Genomic DNA, 19,498 nt, shown 5'->3' with positions numbered 1-19,498 from the left:
CTGACTACATTTCCCGTATTCAGTGGAATCTCTCATTATCGGATAACCATGACACCAAAAATTTGTCCGCTAGCGGGGAGGGCTACGATATAGAGTGTAACATCGTTTGTACAACTTTTACATTTTTCGACGTTCTTTGTTCGATAGCTATCGATTCCCATATATTTCAATGTTCGAATGTATGTTACTGTGTAAAGCGATATATCGGTGGTTATGGGTGATTACAATCAAATCGATAAGCAAAGTTTAATTAAATGTCGCTACATTTATCACTTTTTACGGCGAATATGCAAAATTCACAAATAAAGTTGGAAAGCTTGATAAATATGTATAAAATAGCTTTTCTTCTCTTCATTAAACCAATCAATTATCTTTACCCATACATTATTATGTTCACTGCTCGTATTTTGGAATAAAAACTAAATTAAAATTAAATACGTTTGAAGAAGATAAAAACATTCAAGACAATATTATCAGTCTTGTAATGTTGGCTTCCTTCACATGTATCAACAAACAAGCATTACCGTTCGAGTTCACCATCCTGGAGCATAGTGATGTTCAGTTAATTATGCATACGAAACTAACTGACGATTTATCATGTTTACTAACACGAGCTGAGATTAAAATAAGCTTAGCTGAATATGATAAATTTTCGGTTCATGAGCAAAACTTAATAAATTAGAGTTTGGAAGAAAAAGAATAATTTGATTTTATTAAAAAAAAATCCACATTTTATTTCTCAAATTTATCAGTCACTTTCCTGCAGATATAGTCGACGCCAGATATAACAACTGCCATACTTTTACGTAAAACATATGTTTTATTGAGTGGTCCATACATCGAAAGTCTAAAATTAAAAACAATAAAAATTAGGCTCCTAAGAAAACGACAAAGTATTATTCATATTTTATGTCATTTAAGCAGTAGCAATTAAAATGTATCAGGTTAAGAAATTATAACAATAAATTTAAGTTAATTTAAGGTACAAGTACGATAGGGTTTTTTGAAAGTTAGTATATAACTAAGTGCAAGTTGCCATAAAATAAATTTTTACTGAATTGTTTTAATTCTGTTTGTGTAGTTTCACTTACTTCAGAAAACTACGGGGAATCGATTTTTACGAATTTGAATTTATTGAACTGTAGAAAAAAATGACTCTCAAATTAAAACAAAAAAGAAGTAAAAGAAATTTAATACAGAATAAATACATGTAAAATACGCATAATTTACAATCATTACAATGCAAAATATCAACACACTTCGTACACGTGGTGTATGTGCACGATAACACTCTCTCAAATATAGCCTCGTGTAAAATGGACACCGATCAAATTGACGGCAGGATTCTTCTTTTTTTCCGTAATTTCTTTTGTTTAATTATATTTGCAACAATTAAAAATGAAGTGCAGTGATTATAAGATAATAGAAATTCAAGGAAAACATTGATTACAAAATATCTGAACACAATTACATTATAATAATGATACCATTTTTCTGAAGGCAAAAAATTTTAAAGTATATAATTTGATCAATTTTCCCATAAATTTATGTCATGCGATAATATTAAAATTTAATCATGATAATTACGGACACACGTGATAAATTTTTATATCATTTACACATTCATTATTATCAAGAAAACCATTGTGAAATATATCAATGAAATTTAGAAATACAATACCGTCGTGCAGATAAGGATGAGAAAAGCGAGACTCATTAAAACTCATACATTTTATACACGCTCAAAACGTTTTGTACACGCTTTGGAGAAATTCATAAATATTGGAACTGAAGTCACTGCATTGACGCCAGAAAAAAGTTAAAACATCGATTGTTGAAATCAATAGTGTGATCATTGAAATGCGAAAGTCACCAATCATGCTTGTTCTTATTAATCGTCTATTATATTACAGTAACGTTAGAAAATACCGTGTACTATACGCGTGCATCCCAAAATACGTAGCAATATTAAATAAATATGTAAATCGGTAATCATTTGGAAGACGGTATTTTGTGGAGGTTCGTGCAACGATAGTAGAAGAAATAATTTTTTTTTACAGCGTTGATGAGATAATATATAACAACAACAAACATATAATATTGATTTACGTTTTACAGAATTCAATATTTTACGGATAAGTATTAAAAATCGTGATTCATCTGTTTATAATTATTTCCGATACGTGCAAGGGAATTAATCATCCATTATCACTTTCTTTATGTATATGTATATATACTCATGTATAATGAGTGTAATATGATAATTTCTAAAAATAGGAATACGTGAATGTTCACAGAATTTATCTTGAAAGAAATATACAACAAATTCATTTTTTTTCTTTGGAAGAGCACCGAAATCTTTCTTAATAGTTTTCTCAATGAAAATCTGACATTTTTTGTGTAAGCAGAGTGAACTGCTTTATAAAGCAAATAATAAATCCCAGTGATAAGTTAAATTTATTTGTTTCTTGAATATATAACTGCACCAAGATGTAAACTTGATGAATTTTACTGAGCCGTGGAAGTGTTATCAACATCAAGTTTGCAGAAGTGAAATTGTCCCAAACGTTAGCAATCGAAAAACTTACAAATTAAAATTTTCACTCAAATCGATCAGAAAAATTTCCCGAAAGATTTATGAACGAAAGGTTAGACCGCAAGTTTTTTCCCCTTGTCCGAAGAACACAGTTTTTAGACTCCGGTGACGCTATTGAGGAACCTAGACGTCCATGACAATGGCCGCATTAATCACTATAACTCATGGTTTATAACCTTCAAGTATTTGTGGAATGATTAAATTTTCTTAAATATTAGTGTATTTCAATAATCCTATTTGTTGGAGTATTAACCCGGGAACCCATTTAATGACTATAAAACTCCGTAATATGTGCGTTCTGTCTATAGGCCTTGAGCATTTGTGGTAAGGTGAAGTTGTTTTACAGTAGTTCTTCGTGGACTTCCCTGCCCTAGGAGCAGATTTAAAGAGTTTACCGAACTTAAAATCTTCCCTGAACCAAAAGTCAAGGTAACATGATGGGAAGAAGATGTCATGTTCAGAAGATTATAAAATTAGAGAAGTTCATTGTTTCCGACAACGGGGAAAAACCTTTTTGGCCGTCTTCAAGTCACTCAAATTAATGAATTATTGAAAATGTATACGTTCTATTTGTTTGTTCATTAGTGCGAAAACAATCAAGGTCATTTTTAATCATTATGCAAATTTGGATGGTATTTGAGTAATTTATGGGGTGGGGGGGGGCGCCTAAAATATAGAATTAAGCAGAGTTTCTGTTAACTCGCCACGCACTTGTTTCCTATGTACAGTGAAATGAGATTATATACAAATTCGAATACAATGAAAAAAGGAGTTATTCACAAATCAACACATCTCACACATACACGCTGTCCGAGATTTTGCATACCGGATAAAATTATGGTTCGTAAGTCTTGTTTCTACAAAGCCATTGAAGTGGTGGCAATGATACACACATAAGCGAATTCCCCAGCACTTGATATGTGTAAGTGCACTATTAGTTTCGCTGTAGAAACTGAAAAGCAACCAAAAACGGCAGTGTACCACCGATCGCATCCCATCCGTTCCCAAAGGATTCGATTTCCGCGTACAAAAAAAAACAAAAAACCGTTGCATTGGTTTGAAAAATTTCCTCGGCGGTCCGTAAAAAAGGAGTTGGTTCCAGGGAGCCGAGAGGGATAAAGCTGTTGTAACCAGGAGTGGTTGCCTCAATTAGGGTTTTGGGACACAGTTTCGGCTTCGCTTAAGGCGTTTTGAGCGGTGATAGCAGTTTCATCTGTCACGATTGCGGCTGATATCCGAGATTTTTCCGCTGCAGGAAAAGGTGTATCTCCCTGAAGTTCGGCCTGTCATTCTCATTCCTCTGCCAGCATTCCTTCATCAGGTCGTATATCTCCCTGGGGCAGGAAGATGGTTGAGCTAAGTAAACCTGGTGGCCATCCGAGTGGTAGAAATGGTTGACGTTCTCGATGACCCTGTCGTCGCTGAGTTCTGAGAACGGTTGCTCACGGGCGAAGGTCAAGATCTCCCACAGAGTTACCGCAAAAGACCAGATGTCGCTCTTTGTGGTGAATCGACCCTGAAATGAAGGAAGAAAAAAGTACACTTAAAAGTAAAAAAATAATAATAATCCCCTTATTTTTTCGTGTACATACAAGGCAACTTCAAAATCAAGACTGCTGAAGTCCATGATTTGACAAGATCGTGGGGGTTTTTCATTGACCTTTTAGCGACGGAAGATGAAAACAGCTGATAATGATCGAAGAAATAACTAAACAGAATGAAACAACATATTTCCTATGTGTATTTTTGAAAACAAATACGTGCTGTCGTACCATAAGAAAACTTTCCCAGGCCATCCATCTGATAGGGAGCTTCGTCCGTCCTCCGACTCTGTAGTAGTCTTTGGCGTACGCATCGCGACTCATTCCAAAGTCTGCTATTTTTATTGACAGAGCACGTCCCACTAGGCAGTTCCTCGTAGCCAAATCTCTGTGAACGAAATTCAATGACTCTAGATACTTCATTCCTGAAGCAATTTGATTCGCCATGAATATCAAGCTGCCGTAACTGCAATGCAAAAATGATTTCAATTTAATGTCTGGAACCAACCATTGTAGTGATATTTCGATACTCTCACAGTCCGTGTATTGCGTTATAACGTTACGTTCATTTTCACTCACCTTAATGTATTGCCACCATTTGACTTGTAGGGGCTATTACCGGAGCTGTTGTCAAGGACATGTTTGCGAAGAAACTGCGTGAGGTCACCGTTGTTTGTGTATTCAACCACCATAGAAAGCGGCCCATCTTTCGTGCAAACTCCCAAAACATGGACAATATTTGGGTCTCGAAGTCCAGAAATTATCTTTACTTCCTTATAGAAATCATTTCTCGCTTGTTCAGTAGCATTTTTTCTCAATGATTTCACGGCTACAATAGTCCTGTTCCCGTGGCAAGGGATATCCACGAGTTCTGGTATTCCTTCAGCTTCACAAAGATGAACCTACGAGACAAAAAGCAAAATTCCAAAGCAGACACGCAATGAATAACTAAGATTAATTGAAAGCTGGTAGATTGATAGGTCATGTTATACAGTGAAACCTCGATATAACGATGATCCGAGGACCCAGAAATATATTGTCGTAGAGGGATAAGCGTTATATCGAGAAGTAACATTACCATCATGCGCTACTAAATTTATGCTCTTCTTGACAGCTCTTTTAACTTGCTATTAAATTTATGCTCTACTTAACAGGTCTTTTAAGTCAGCATTGTTAGAACCACCAGAAAATGTACGAATAAGTAATTATTCGCAAAAAAAGTCATAACTAATTAGTTAATTACTAAAATTCAATTATATATCTTGTCCCTGTTAATAAGTTTACTGTATTACACTTTTGTGTACTATTCAGAAACTACATTTAGATTCGTGGCAACTTCATTAACACTTTCAGGGGGCACGTTGCGCAAAACACTGATGTGACGCCATTTGAAGAATAAAAACCGACTGGGAATTATATATGTATATATGAGAAATATATTAAAAGCGATTTTTAGCGAACTACAATGAAATATCGTTGTAGCGATTTAAAAACGTCCAAAAAATGTCGTTATAGAGTCATTTATCGTAGTAAAGCATATCGTTGCATTGAGAAGAATTTATCATTAGACTATAGGCAATTCCAAACAAGATTTGAAAAAAAAAATTGTCGTTGTAGATAGATTTATCGTTGCAGCGAGGCTTCACTGTATCAGCAAAATATATATTCATCATTTTGATAGAATTTATCCTTCTTCTATTAATCTTATAATGCCCAATATTGTGGTGAAACTGTCAATGAACATCGACCAAGCTGGAAACATCGATTTTATTTAATAAGAAAAAAAAACATTTTTGTTCATGAAAACACTTTTTTCAAAAGGGGGGTGTGTGAGATTCTAAACTTAATTTTCAAAACAAAAAATCAATCATTTCAACGTATATGTTATCAGTTATTTTTTTAAATCACCAATGTTCAACGAAGAATAAAATATATATTTTTTGTATTTAACTTTAATGTGTTATTTCTATGGACTTGGATAAAACATACAAAGAATGTTTTCATGAATTTTAATGATTGATATATGTCTAAACTGGAGAATCAGAAGGGAAAATAAAAGGAAAAAATACACATAAAAATCAATCTAAATCTGATTTCGGCTGGTAAAAGGTGTTCATACGGGGGTAGTTGTAAATAAACTGACAGTACTCAGACGTATGTAGCTCCCATTCTGAGGATGCAACTTGTTATATTTATGGACTATGGGAAACGAAAGATTCAATTACAAAAGCACTTTAATTTTGGAAAACCAGGTGAAAAAGTGGTGCTTTTTATCACAGTTATCTTTTTTTATGGTCTAAATAACGTATATATCAAGTTTCAATAAATATGTTCCTCACAACGGGCACTGCATAAGTCGGGGTAGTGTCAGTATAATTAGCACCATCTACAGCAGAAAGTCTCCGCGCGAAGCTCATGACGTCACTGAAGAAGTCCATTTCACCTATAGTCATTGGATATACTGCAAAAAAGGATAAAGATATCGCACTCGTCGGCCTGCTATATCCAATGGCTACAGGTGAAATGAATTTCTTCAGTGACTTCAAAGCTTCGCGCGGAGGCCTTCGGTTATAGATGGTGTTTGATTATACTGACACTACTCCGACTCAGTGTGATCCGAAAAAATGGTTTTGAGGAGTAATTTCACTTCTTTCCAAAAGTTTAAGGTGTAGTTTTGTAAAAAGAGAGGTTTTTTTTGTGAGAAACAGAGAAATTAGTCTATTAAAAATAAAGTTACCTAAAAGTAATTTCACTCCTCAACGAAATTTGGAGGAGCAAAATTTAGTTTTGATGCGTGAATCACGTATCCAGATGCATATCGGAAAACACTGCCCCCACTTATGTAGCACCCGTTGTGGCGAACCTAATTTATTTCATTAAAATTTGGTATATATGCGTTATTTTGACCATGGGAAAAATATGACTGTGATAAAAAAGCGCCACTTTTTCACCTGCTGGTGAATAATTGAAATATTTTTTAATGAATCTTTCTTTTTCCCATGGTCTATATATCTTATACAGCAACTCTCATAGGAATACCTCTATCACAATGGGCACTACATCTGAGTAGTGTCAGTTTATTTATAATCACCGTGTATTTTTGAAACTCGATGAAAACGGGGTGTAAAATTATTTTAGTGGCTTTACCTCTCCAAATTGTCCATCCCCGATCTTCTCTATGAAGCGCAGATTTTTTCTCGGTATCTCTCTAACGGCATTCTCTTCAGCGTTCAATAGATCCACACTCGGCACTGCATAAACGTTGTTTCCACTAACGCCTTGTATGTTAGGCAGTTTAGCACCAGCCGTTCGGTATTTTTCGGATGCGTGTCTAGATAACGGTCTCGGAAGCGTCTGAGGAAAAGCAGGCTTTGTCAGGGAGTTGCTTCGCTGTTGGATAGACAAAGTGGACGTCGCGCTCTTGGTGATGTCCGGAACAGCGTACTCTCTGGACTCATCCGACTCTGAAGAAGAAGAAATTAGCATTCATATACAGAATTGCTCACATTGTGCAATATGACAGAGCCACCGTCCTTACGGATGTGCGGCAAAAGCGGTCGCACCGGGGGCCTACGCTTCGTGAGGCCCCGCACTCACGGTAAATTATTAGAAGCTCCCACAATATGTTTCATTATTTTTTTTTAAATTTTCATCAATTCTGTAATTATGTTTCCTTTAATTCTGCAATTATGTTTCCTTTAATTCTGCAATTATGTTTCCTTTAATTCTGCAATTATGTTTCCTTTAATTCTGCAATTATGTTTCCTTTAATTCTGCAATTATGTTTCCTTTAATTCTGCAATTATGTTTCCTTTAATTCTGCAATTATAATTCATCAATTCTGCTATTATGATTCATCAATTCCGCAATTATGATTCATCAATTCTGCAATTATGATTCATCGATTCTGCAATTATGTTTCATCGATTCTGCAATTATGTTTCATCCATTTTGGAGTGATTTTTTATCGATTCTGGAATTATCTTTAATGAATTCTGGAATTATCTTGTATGAATTCTGGAATTATCTTTAATGAATTCTGGAATTATCTTTAATGAATTCTGGAATTATCTTGTATGAATTCTGGAATTATTTTTCAGTATAATTCTGAACTTTTACTATAATTTTGAATTTTATCAATTCTAATTTTTTTTTTTTTTACGTTTACTCTGATATTTCATCTCTAGAATTTTTTTTCCATCAATTCTGGAGTTATTTCTTTCAATTACTTTTAATTCATGAATTCTCAAATTTTCATTAGTTTTTTGAGCCTTTTTTTTCCTGTCATTAGTTTAAAATTACCTTCAGGGATGAATTTTCATCAGTTTTTGTGTTAACCTACATTTGTGTGTTTAAATTGTTTTGCATGGATATTTCTCAGCATTTTCCTGTAGGCCTATATTCTAAAATAATGGCTGCTGATTCCCCTCTCCCACGGCAAAAGAGAGGTTCTAAACGTTTTTGGTGTACCCAAATTCTCGAGACGCATCTGACATCGCTATTATTTTCGCACCGAGCCCAGCGTCTGTCGAGAGCGGCCCTGCAACATGACAATGTCATTGACAAATATTGTAGGAAAATTAAAGTATAAAATACATGCCGGTATTCCGTGGGCCAGAATACAATCCTTTCAGTTCATGCTGCTCTGGACACAGCCTCCTGTGCACGCTACTGTCATCGAACTCATCGTAAATCGATCCATTCTGCTTCTGTTGACAAGGCAATGGTAAGCAGGGTGAGTACGTCAGATCCAATGTCTATGAAAAGAAAAAGATCCAAAAAACAAAATTTTCAGATGAATACTGATGAATCAGGGACTAACGAAACGAAGGAATGTAACATATGGCTGGTTTTTGACATTACGCAAATAGATTAGTCCGACTAACCTTCATGCTAACTGTGACAGTGTTATCTACAGAGTTAAGTATGCTGTGAGGGGACGTCTGTTTGAGCCTTTTGTTCCTGAAAGTTATGATGACGATAGCCAGGAGCAGGGAAAGTATGACACCCGCCAGTAGACCGATGACCATACCGACGTGACGATGCGTCGAATCGTCCTCGCTTATGGCCGTGCTCACTGAAACCATGGAGAATCGTACTTTATATGATTCCACATCATTTACTAGAATGCAATTAAATAATGGTTAATCTTTTTTATTATAGCGAAGCCTCGTTACAACGATACTCCATAAAACTATAAACCCCTCTACAACGATATTTCTACAGATCTTGTTGTAAATTGTTCATTGCCTAATAGGTCTATGAGCTGAACTCTTCTCGATGCAACAATATCTTTTACTACAATAATTCCCTCTATGGCGATATTTTAAAGAGATTTCGAAACAACTTTAACTCCATTTTTCCCCAAGATATCACTCAAAAAATCGTCAGGAATTTAATTTTATCTTCGTCACTTGTTTTCGTTTTTCCGAGGACGTCTGATAACATCGGTGTTGCGCACTAAGTGGTCACAAAAAGTGTTAACCCTTTACGATGCCAAGACGAGATATCTCGCCTAGATTAAAAGCCTCTAATTTTAGAAATGACAAGCCCAGATATTGTGTAGTTTATTTCTCAATAGAAAACTTTTCCCTACAACGTCAGTTTGCATGTTGAAAATCTGAAGAAAGCCTAATTCATTAAAAAAGATATGACATTTTGAAATGGGGGGTTTAGTGATTTCTAAATGCAACTTAAAGGGTGATATTGCTTGTTTCTGTGTAGGACACAAAAGTGCAATCCGGTAAACCTCATTACAGGTCCATTGCATGTTTTTGCTGATTTTTGATGAATGTTTATTGCTCAGCTAATAAATTTTTTTTTTCTTTTTCTTGTGGCTGATAAACAATTGAGAGCACTCTCTCTAGTGGTAGTGACAACGCGAATTTTGAAAAAGATCTCAATAACAGCATAAATTTGATGGAACGGGCTGGCAATGTTGACTCCCGATATAGCGATAGTCCCTCTACAACGATATGTTTTCTTGGTCCCCAGATTATCGTTACTTTCGAGGTTTCACTGAGTTTTTATATTAATCAACCAGATTTTTTTCAGACTTTTAATGATATTTTTAGAGCTCACCGATAGGAGGATCAGGTGGTGGATCTTCTTCTGTAACATTGGTGGTGACAATAGCTACATAATGAAGGGGAAAAAAAAACATGAGTGTACGAATTATTATCCACGGAAATGAATGTATTCTAAATGAATTGTGCAATAAAATAAGTAACAAATAGAAAAATCTGGTATCAGTTTGATTGTGCTTGCACGAGCAAAATGAGAGTTTTTATGATGCATTAAAATTAACATATTCCCGAAATACTTACTGGAAACAAACGAAACTTCGCTGATGAGAGTCCACCTCGAAGCTAAACTCAACTCAATCCTAACGTATCGGCCGACGCGATTGTGGAGGTGAATCGTGACATCCCTGGCTTTTTCGAGCATGTTATCCGGCATATAGGAGAATTCGACTGGTGGGTTATGGAAGTATTTCCCTCCGACGCTGAACCATATCTTCGCAGAAGTGAACACTTGAGCGCCTTTGCTGAACATATTGTTGCTGTTGAAATAAGCCATCGAGAAATTCCTCACTGTATCGAACTCGAAGTTTATAACTATGGCTTTGGACTTGGTTGTGTCATTTCTCCAGCCCACCCAGCCGTATCCTGCAAGTATAAAAATTCTCAATGAAATTTTAGGAAAGAAAACTGAATAAAATTACCATGAAGTTATTATTTTTGCCCTGCATATGTGGGTGATGCCTACACTCAAAATAAAAGTCGGTTCTGTATAAACTGAATGAGAATTAATACAACGTTCTTAACACCTTTTAAATATTCCATTAGTTATTCACATGATGCCTTTACGATAGATCTGATTCAAATAATGCGGCATGTGCACTCCGTTATTGGAAACTTGTGATATTTTTTCACACCCTTTTTTTCTCCAGAATTTGTTTAACCATTGCACGGTTAAACGTATCAGAATAATTATTGTAATACAAATTTTGAAACTTCAATCAGAACATATTAAAATTCAGATCAGACGCTATAAGTTTTAGCATTTTGAATTAGAAATCTTAATTTCGTGTATTTACCTTTTCCCAAACCGGCCACGTCATGTCTAAAATCATCAGGACCTTTCCAACCATCCGTCAACTGCCCCAAACCCGAATGAATGTATCCACCATCTTTGAGACCATCATAGACTTTATCTGTGAAGTCAAACTCACCTCGGCGTTCTCCACCCGTCATTGAATACGATATCAGTCCATCTGGAGAAGACAAAAAAGTTTAACAGAAACCATAATGACATTTTCAGAAATTAATTATTTTAAAATTCCATACAATTTCAACCAAACCTCACAGATCAACTCGCATGAGCAGAATCAACATATAATAGGAAAGACAGTTCATCGATGTAACAAGAGAGTAACTTTTTCCCCAACGCTAGTTGATGGCATCATTAAAGATATTGTCTACGTTTTCTTTCTGGGTTATTACCATATATTTAAGGTTCTTCCTGCTTAGCGGGTGCTTTCGCCTCAGATTAATTGTGAACTTGAATTGTGGTTTCATCAGCCTGTGTGTGATCCATATTCGCAAGTCGACAACAACCAATTAAAGCAAAACAGCGTTTGCAGCAGAAAGATTAACAACATAGACATCTCAGCCAGATTCTGCGACGGATATGGCTGATGCTCAATTTTCCTCTGGCTTAAATGCTCAATTTTTTTTTTCTCCACAGCTGATAATTTATTTTCATAGTTGGTGACACGTATGCAAAGCCTTCTCCTAACCAGAACATGGCCAGCCTCTGCCTCAACGAATTAATAAAAGCAGCATATAGAATGCCTGAAAAATCATTAAAAGTTTCTCAAATTGTACTACTTCTATAGGGCCTCAAAAATCGCTCATAAAATATATGTAGTGAAGTAATATTACATCCAAATGCAATGGTCTGCAACAAGCAAAGGGTTGTGTCGTTAATTAGGAAGGACATCTGCCAGCAAATTCTAAATATAAAATGGAAAGAAAATGACCTCAGCTTATGTTCAAAGTCGATGCCGAATTTCTATCTTTAAACTCACTACAGTACTGGACGTCTAAAGGACCCTTTGCGCATATGCAAAGCTACGTATTTAAGGGTTTGATGCTGCGAAATAATTTATGCAACGCCGCTGACGTCACGTAGCATGATGGATTTGCTTATTTTCGGAGAGAATTATATTTTTTTGATTTCCAGATCCCATTGATCATGAGGGAGAGGGGATTTGTAATATTGGTAGGTTAGTAAGAAAATGCATTTAAATCACTCTATTTCTACCGGCGACGGCTGCAGAAACGCGATCAGTTACAATGAAACCTTGATATTCTGCGGGCCAAGAAAAAATGTCGTTATAGAGAGAGATTTTCGTTATATCTAGAGGTGACATTGTTATCATGTAGCACTAAATTTATGCTTTTGTTGATATCTTTGCTAAATCTGCGTTGTTAATACCATCAGAAAATCTTCTTTATATTATTCATTCGTCGCAAAAAACTAATTAATTAGTTTATTAATGAAATTTATACAAAAATGCAATTGCCCCTGTAAAGAAGTTTATCGTATTGCACCATTTGTGTCCTACACAGAAAGTGACAATAACAACATGTTTATCAAAATTTTCGGTGATCATGTCATGCGAAACACCGATGTTATTAGACGCTCTTGGAAGAATGAAAATAAGTGAGGAAGTTCAAATTAAATTCAAGACAATTTTGAGAGAAATATAAAAAAAAAATATCGTTTCAGCTGTTTCAAAATATCTTAAAAATATCGTTATACAGGGATTTATCGTACTAGAGGATTTCGTTGTATCGAGAGATGTCTAACATTAGACTATAGACAATTCCAAACAGAATTTGAAAATTAGAGGGAATTATTGTTATATCTAGTATCGTTGTAGAGGGATGTTTTCACTGTATATTAAAAAAAATATATTATTTTCCGCTTATATTTTATCAATACAATTGGTGTTTTTTTAGAGATTTAAAATCACTTCGCTTATTTTATTCTTGAGAATGATTGAACTTTTCTCTAAGACAGACTTGAGGCGCTTCCAGACTTTCTCCTTATTCTTTTCCAACCGTTTTCAAGTGGCTGCTCGTTATGAAAGAAACTTCCGTTGGTCCTCGACCTTGAGGAAAAAAGCTCACGAAGAGCATTGGGAAAAGAAAAATATAAAATTATTTTTCCTTTCGCTTTTTCTTATATTCTTCCTCCCGCAAGCTATTTACTTGGTGGGAATTTCGCCAACTGAAGAGAGGGTTCCAGTTCGAGAAAAAGGAGGTAGAAAGCTCGTGTTAAGGGTCTGAGGAGTGATTGAAGATCTAGTAGGGGGGCGGAATGGATTTTGCCGTGCAAAAGGGACAGCCGCAATTCGTTTTCACCTTAGGAAAGTAATGAAGCGTGGAGGGCGAAATCACCCTCCTTCGCTCACCTTTACTTAAATAGAACAACGATTCTCAACATTTTCCTTCGGCATCGAAATAGTTGCGGTCTCCTCTGGAGGAAATCCTTGGTGAGAGAACAGATGGTCGGGACCATAACCTTCAGAATGTGGGCACGTGTAGAGCTGCTACCACTACGACTACAACAACTTCTACCAATGTACCACACGCCTGTATATATCGAAGGATAAATATCCCTTCTCCAAAGTTGTGTTTCGAGACTTGGTGCGTTCAGAGTTCGAGGATAAATGACCTTTCCGTGTTACCATCTCAACACTGAGGAACGGCTGCCGTGGATTTCACGCCACTGTTTCGAACCCTCTTATTGTATGTGACACGAGAAAACGATAAGAGTAGGTTCTGCAGTAAGTAACAGGTATATTTATGGGAAGAAAAAGTATATATATGGGAAGGTGATTTTGTGTGTGAGGGTGAAGACACTTTAATGCTTTGCGTGGGATGGATTCAGCAGCTATTTGTGACTGCATGGGTTCACATAGTTCGTAAATACATACATGGGAGATATATACACCGTGCTTCTATGCGTACAATCCATATAGGATTTTATGGAGAAATACTTCTGAATTTTTTAATGCCAAATACAAGGTCCCACAAATTCGTAAATAGTAGAAAAATTCATAAAAATTGAACGAATTGCTACTCAATCGAATGTTTCGACGAGGGGACACCAACGAATGATTCCTGGTTATGGTGTCTTAGGGAATTTTTCTCAGACAGGGTTGTGCATAAATGTAATAACTTAACTCTGGTTGCCGTGAATTTTACCACAACTGATACGTTTAAACAGAAATACGATGTTTATAATGGGATGAATCGAGAAGCTATTCATACTTAGATAAGACAACTATGAGTTTTAATGGGCAGTGTATTTTATTTCATCATTATCATTAGTTTTTATTAGTTTTATTTTAGTGTGTATTAGTTTTTTCGTGAAAAATTTCTTTTATTTTGGGATGCCCCTATTTTAGTTAGTATTAGCTCTTACTTTACAGGCCACGCCACTTAATATGATCACATTGAGACTCGCGGTCTCTGATAGCGTTATACATACGATAACTATATTCGAAAAAAAATCCGTTTGCGAGTAAGGAAATTATATATATCCCGTTTAGTTGAATAAGACGTGTGGTAAACGTGTATTGGAAAAACGAGAAAATTCTGTTTTTCTTTCCCTCATTATTTTGCAAAAATGTTCAAAATCATTCCATTTTTTTAAAATTTTATTCTAAAACGGGACTTTCCCTTTAAGCCAAAGTCCTGCATTTTTTTTATTCAGACATCGTGAGGCGTTAGAGGGGTAGTAATATGGACTATGAAGTAAACATCATTCAAACCCCCCCACTTTCCTCACTTTTCATCAAAAATCAGCAAACCCGAACCCCCCCCCCCCCTTTTTCACTTTTATCGATGGTGACGCAATACTTGAATGATCCCTAACAGTTCATAGGGGATTCAAATTGTGTATTGTATATTTATGGATGTTTTTTCAATTTCCAAAAATGTTTTTGATCGTTTTGATAATTTTTGTCGCAACACGGTCATCTTCTGCACGCACACGAGGGCTAATTATACCGGGACCTACAATTCATTGACGATTCCGAACGGTAGCCTTTTTCATACTCGCCGAAAGGTTGGCGGCGTACTAAATCCTCCAAAAACTCCAACTTCAACTTTCAACCATATTAATGAAGAAACACACTTAGTGATTCTATTATTCTCTAATTCTGTGTAGAAAAATATGAGGTCTGTACATTTTTCCTTAAAAAAAAGTGTTTAACCTTTCCAACTGCATCCATAGAGCTCAACTCTCATGCAGACTGTCTTCATTCTGTTGCTGAAAGGCACGAAGCGTACTTTGGAAGCGATGATCGGTGGATCGACTTTTCGTCTCATGACCGTGTACGTATTTGTGTTTCCGGAAAATACCTAAATAAGCAACGTACATGTTATCTTAACATATCATTTAAATTAAAAAAGCAATAATCATGTAAATTGATCTACTTTCACAGAATAAAGGTGCAATATCGGGAAAATTACCTGTTGGCCGAACCTGTTCCTGAACCGTAGCCACCTTAGAAATCCAGGCCGCCAGTATTCAAGCATGTATTCTTCGACGAACTCTTGACCTCTGCCGTCTCCATACCTTCCCTGAGTGGCCACTTCAGTTATCACTTGGATCGAATTGAATGAAATTTCCAGATATTCGTAAACATCCTTCGAAATCTGTCTTTTAGGGCACCAAGCTCCACTATTAAGCTCTTTGTTCAATCTGCTCACGGACGAATGATAACAGAAATATAAACAAGCAAAAATAAACAAATATATTCATTGTGATCATAATTAAAGTTCCATTTAATAAAAACGCATAAAATGAAACTTCTGTATGAAAATTTTCCGAATTCAGAATGGTATGAAGGAGGTCCTGAGGTTTTATGTTCTGGGAAAAAAAATGGAAATAGTTCTGAAATTCACCAGTAGGAATCAAATGAAACTGCTTTTAGTTCAATATTGTATCACGTGAATCTTCAGGAATGATGGTGTTTTTGTTGTATATATATGAACAATTCGAAAAATAAATTTGAATAAATTCTAAATTTCTTGATAGTTAAACTTCAACAGCGCTGTATCGTAACCATTGACTCTTAGGCAAAACCGAGGGTCAGATTCAACCTGAATTTGGCAAATGTATTGAAAGTTTACAGATTTGAAAAATTTAAAACAAATTTATTTAACATTTTTCGCCTCTGTTCCATGGACTATTTAAGGCTATTATAATAACGGTTATAATAGGGCTGTTTCTCTACTAATGTTGAAATCCGTCTGGACAGCAACATTCTTTCAGTCCCATCTCCATCCACGATCCAAATTCCACTTTTGAAACGTTCCAAAAGCACCGTTTCGTATGTAACATTACAGCTTTTTGGTAACATAAGAAATGGTCAAAACTGAAATATACAATCGATCGCCTCATAACAGTGAAGCTCATGTTCCCACTCAGATAAGGATGAGTGTTGGCGACCAGAATACCTACGCGACCAGCTAACTGATGACTTAGAGTGCTAGTTTTCTCACTACTGCAGTACCTTAATTCAGAAATATTTCTTTGTATTTCAAGTATGACTTCTTACACATAACTAACGCACCTGTCATGTTTCTATATTGTGCACTGCTCGTTTTTAGTCAATTGATCGTTCACAGTTCATGTGTCAAAATGTCTCCTCAAGTTTAAATGCGATAATAAATGGTTAAATTTTTAATAAACGTTTTTTCGTAATATTTAGTATTGGCAAATATTTTCGTGAACGTGTGAATGTAAGGAACTTGAAGATCTCTCTCCGTAATTGTTTTTTTCGATTGATTTTCGAGCTACTCGAAATCGATTTAAGCATCCTCGTATATGAGGGGGGGGGGGGAGAGACTTGGTGAATAACGTAATGCTGCTCATTACCTTGTTGTAGAAAATGGTGGGCAGCAGGATGAAAACATAGTAGGTAACTGTGCTTTGTAGAATTTATTACAATTTAAATATTCAGACCCAACCTCTCCCCGCAATAGTGACTTTTTGAATTTCTTTTCTTAGAATATAAAATCCATGATCCACTTCATACAGTTCTCGAGATCAGAAAATTTTGGTCCAATATTTTTCATAAAGTAAAACCAACTATATAATTTCCGTGCATATTAAAAAAGAATGTCTAGATCCCGGATATGAAAACTCGATGGAAATATAAGAAAACGTACCTCTCTACTAACTCATATGTAAATAAATTTATATTCAATTCTTTGCTGCTTATTATTCTCACAGTTTTATTCATAAAACATCATGAATTCTTCGTATTTATCTTCAGAAATAATATACTGGGAGAACATATTTAGCATACGCATATGTGAAAAGAGTGGGAGTAAAATTTAAATTTAATACGCAATATGGGATACGTCAACACATGAAACATACATGAGCATACAATGCAAAATATATATATATCTGTATATGCTTCATCTTGTTTGTAAAACAAGATCTAATACTTTTTCTTTTAAGACTTTCGAATAGAAAATTGTTTGTTTTTCTTCCTCCTCCCGAATCTTACCTTATTTAAAAGCAGGAAAACCGACAGCCTATACGGAAGAGTTTTAAATATTAATCCACTCAACACAAAACTCATCTTAGCGGTTTCGGATGCGTTCAATCTAATTCCGGTGAAAATATTAATTTTTTTTTTCTTATGCGTATACTTCGTTTCCTTATTCTTCCAAAAAAATAAGAGTATAAGGCTTTTTGTTTCGGGCTCGTGGAGCTCTCCTGACGCGAAATTCCAAGATAGGTATTTTGTTTCTCTCGTGCAAAAATAAGTAAGAATCGGGTTTAAATTATGCAACAACCAAAAAACAATCTTGTATCAGGTGAAATGAGATGACTTTCCATTACATTCACGATTCATTTTACTCTCCTCTGTGAGATAAACACAGCCTCACAGCTACATGTTTGTCCGGAATGACGTTGTATCATGCGTTTTCGTGTTTTTCCCTTCACGATTTATATTCTAAAATAGATATAAATATTTTCAATGTTCATAGGAATTGATTTTGTTGAGCATGGTACTGCCGAAGTGTGGCTCGAGTCCGATTTGCAGAAGTTATTTTGGCTTTGACCGGACGATTCGCGAATTGGCTGGAGATCCCTGGCTAATATTCTATATGCTCATATAAGACGGTCCCGTAGGCACCAAATCATTTTTTTTTTCATCGCCAACATGTGACACATGACTATAGATATAGTATCTGCATTGGTTTAGCTCCATGTGAATGAAGAAATTAAAAAAAAGTAAAGTTTGAGAGAAAAATCATTTATATAATTTCATAGACACATGCTGCTGTGTTTTTACGCGTGTTTTTTCCGATAAATATTGAAAAACAAATATTACGGCATCGTGACTGCTATATGCCGGGTTGCCATTGTTTCCGTGCACATAATTCCAGCGAAAAAATACGCCAAATGATGACCCAGAATAAATCCTTTTTGACTCACGCCAGGGATTTACAGCCACTTCGCGAACTGGCTACTACTTCACCAAACACCAACTCTGGCCATATCGCTATATTGCAGTTTACTGCCATTAATGAGATGGGCTGGTGGTCGCCTCAAGTACGTTAGGGAAAATATCTTATCTATATCCTCCCTTGAGATTCTAACCCAGGACTGTGACAGCAGCCTTCACGGTGGTAGACAGGTATCTTACCACCACGCCACTCGGGAACCCCGAGTTGGCTGGCCAAAGCCTGGAACTCCAACATTGGCCGGTACAATTTATAATGAAATGAAATTGGCCACTTCGCGAACTGGTAGGATTCCGGCTTCAGCAGTAACATGTATATAAAAGTGAATACAATGTTACAAGGTGAAATATATGTTTCATGCATTAATATGGATGTATCAATAATCTCGGATTATCTCACGTACCGTGCGTTGTGAGGGCCAACGCTTGCGTGGTCGTGAGAAGAACTGGCGCTTATATCGTCATCTGGAATGCTTCCAGACTGCATACCAAGCTCGGCTTTACAGGTGTCTGCAATAAAAAAATTGATCTCAGATGTTACAATGACCTCAAAGGATAGCATTTGTCAGATTTTTGAGCAATATATTTCATTATTGGGAGAGTTAATTTGTTTACATACAGTATATAGGGTTCATGAGTTATATATATTTTGAAACTTCAGAGGTTCTCTATCAGCACCTATCGGTTTTGTTATACAAGTGCACGCTGCTTAATGATATGATAACATCGCTCGATGATATGATACTCGATGTTATGATAACAATCACTGATTCATAACTATACCCGAAACAA

General features: G+C 35.7%; 1 protein-coding gene across 2 annotated transcripts in view; it reads right to left on the bottom strand.

The window, feature by feature from the left end:
- Nucleotides 1-1,163: 1,163 nt before the first annotated feature.
- LOC149076290 (discoidin domain-containing receptor 2-like) overlaps nucleotides 1,164-19,498 on the bottom strand; it is a 55,272-nt gene continuing 36,937 nt past the window's right edge. Inside the window, exons 3-14 of one of the 2 annotated variants that reach the window (XM_089243847.1) lie at nucleotides 19,111-19,216; nucleotides 15,690-15,921; nucleotides 15,431-15,578; nucleotides 11,237-11,413; nucleotides 10,464-10,805; nucleotides 10,219-10,272; nucleotides 9,024-9,214; nucleotides 8,738-8,894; nucleotides 7,285-7,601; nucleotides 4,717-5,039; nucleotides 4,369-4,603; nucleotides 1,164-4,112 (exon numbers count right to left, since the gene is read on the bottom strand). In XM_089243847.1, the coding sequence (XP_089099973.1) occupies nucleotides 3,813-4,112; nucleotides 4,369-4,603; nucleotides 4,717-5,039; nucleotides 7,285-7,601; nucleotides 8,738-8,894; nucleotides 9,024-9,214; nucleotides 10,219-10,272; nucleotides 10,464-10,805; nucleotides 11,237-11,413; nucleotides 15,431-15,578; nucleotides 15,690-15,921; nucleotides 19,111-19,216 (2,582 nt within the window). In that variant the 3' untranslated portion in view covers nucleotides 1,164-3,812. Of the gene's footprint in view, nucleotides 4,113-4,368; nucleotides 4,604-4,716; nucleotides 5,040-7,284; nucleotides 7,602-8,737; nucleotides 8,895-9,023; nucleotides 9,260-10,218; nucleotides 10,273-10,463; nucleotides 10,806-11,236; nucleotides 11,414-15,430; nucleotides 15,579-15,689; nucleotides 15,922-19,110; nucleotides 19,217-19,498 lie in introns of both variants that reach the window. The other variant, XM_089243846.1, reaches the window with a different exon arrangement.

Source organism: Pholcus phalangioides, unplaced genomic scaffold, assembly GCF_987345545.1.
Source record: "Pholcus phalangioides strain wild (caught in Gottingen) unplaced genomic scaffold, Ppha-v1.0 ptg000015l_1, whole genome shotgun sequence".
Taxonomy (NCBI): Eukaryota; Metazoa; Arthropoda; class Arachnida; order Araneae; family Pholcidae; genus Pholcus; species Pholcus phalangioides.
The sequence above is the reverse complement of the archived record's forward strand: the minus strand, read 5'-3'. Positions and strand labels throughout refer to the sequence as shown.